This window comes from Eimeria mitis, genomic scaffold (assembly GCF_000499745.2).
Source record: "Eimeria mitis Houghton genomic scaffold, Emh_scaff4027, whole genome shotgun sequence".
NCBI lineage: Eukaryota > Apicomplexa > Conoidasida > Eucoccidiorida > Eimeriidae > Eimeria > Eimeria mitis.
This window is the reverse complement of record NW_013572361.1, coordinates 3,636-5,258: the sequence shown is the minus strand read 5'-3', so window position 1 is coordinate 5,258 and position 1,623 is coordinate 3,636. Positions and strand designations below refer to the sequence as shown.

The window sequence follows — 1,623 nt, the reverse complement described above, 5'->3', positions numbered from 1 at the left end:
GGGCCCCCCAAATTCACTATAGGCGGGGGTGGAGGGGCTTGTCCTTTTGTTTAGGGTTTAGGGTTTAGGGTTATTTATCTAGCTGTATTTTATTGTATTTTATTTTTTTTTATTTTTTTTATTTTTATTAAATTAAATAATTTATTTATATTATCAATAACAAATGCCAATACAAACAGACACAGCAACCACCGCACTGCTGGGGGGGCCCCCGAGAACTGTAGTTGAAAGTTTTAGGGTTTTTCTATTTGTTTTTGTTTTTTATTTTATATTTTGAGTTTATTAGTTAGCTGTCTTAATGCCTGAGGCCTAGGGTTTAGGGTTTAGGGTTTAGGGTTTAGGGTTTAGGGTTTGTTGTTGCATGGCTTGTGCGTCGATACACGCTAAACCCTCAACAGCAGTCTGCTGCATGCACGGGGCCTCCCTGGGGGGCCCCCCTCGGAGGCCCCTATACAGGGTGTGGGGGCCCCCACCCAGTTGCTGGTATCAGTACTTGCTGCTGCTGCTGCAGCAGCAGCAACAGCAGTTGCTGCTGCTGTTGTTGTTGCTGCTGCTGCTGCCACAAGGTGCCGCTGCAGTTGCAGCAGGGGGACTAACACCTCACCTGCTGCTGAGGGGCCCCCAGGTGGGGGGCCCCCCTGGGGGCCCCCGGGGGGCCCCTTGTCTCCGCACCAAGCCAAACCCTAAACCCTTAACTTCTTCTTTCCTCTATAGTAACCAAACCCCTCAACCCTATTTGCTTTGGGGGCCCCCAGGGGGGCCCCCCAAGCATGTGGTGAAGCTGCATAGGCCTTCAACTGCAGCAGCAGCAGCAGCAGCAGCACCAGAGGCAGCACCAGCAGCAGCAGCAGCAGATGCAGATGCAGCAGCAGCAACCACACCACCAATAGCAACAGCAACAGGAGATACAGCAGCAGCAGCAGCAGCAGCAGATGCAGATGCAGCAGCAGCAGCTCGTCGATCTACCCTTCCGCATGCAGCCTCGGCGGGGCCCGAGGGGGGCCCCCCGCGTTGGTGTGGGGTCTTTTTGCAGCCAATGGACGTCGACTGTCTCCTTAGAGAGACAGAAAAGATAAAGGAGACACTCGTCAGGAGGGGGGCCCCCCAAGAGGTACAGGAGGCCCTGGAGGCCCTACCGGGTACGCTGTGAGGGTTTAGGGTTTAGGGTTTAGGGTTTAGGTAGGTTTAGGGTTTAGGGTTTAGGGTTTAGGGTTTGGGGTGTGCAGGGCTGGTGATGCGCCTGCGGCGTGCTGCTGGAGAGGAGATAGAATTGATGAGGAGACGCAAAGAGGCAGCAAGAGTGCAGCAGCAGCAAAAGCAGCAGCAGCAGCAGCAGCAGCAGCAGGAGCAGCAACAACAGCAGCAGCAACAGCAGCAGCAGGAGCAGCAACAGCAACAGCAGCAGCAGCAGCAGCAGCTGCCGCAGCAGCAGCAGCAGCAGCAACCGCAGCAGCAGCAGCAGCAGCAACCGCAGCAGCAGCAGCAGCAGAAACCGCAGCAGCAGCAGCAGCAGCAGCAGCAAAGCAATTTGTCTTCTGAGGTGGAAACAGCACCAGAGGTGCGGCAACCAAAAAAGGAGACAGTTATATAACAAAGGAGACAGCTATATAATAAGGAGACAGC

The 1,623-nt window shown here is 54.2% G+C and overlaps 1 protein-coding gene across 1 annotated transcript; it reads left to right on the top strand.

Moving 5' to 3' along the window:
• Window positions 1-361: 361 nt before the first annotated feature.
• Window positions 362-1,591, top strand: EMH_0071750 (uncharacterized protein; the record flags this gene model as incomplete). Its single annotated transcript, XM_013499137.1, has 3 exons — window positions 362-368; window positions 756-1,139; window positions 1,227-1,591. 3 exons carry the CDS (start codon window positions 362-364, stop codon window positions 1,589-1,591), a joined length of 756 nt encoding a protein of 251 aa, XP_013354591.1.
• Window positions 1,592-1,623: the final 32 nt, after the last annotated feature.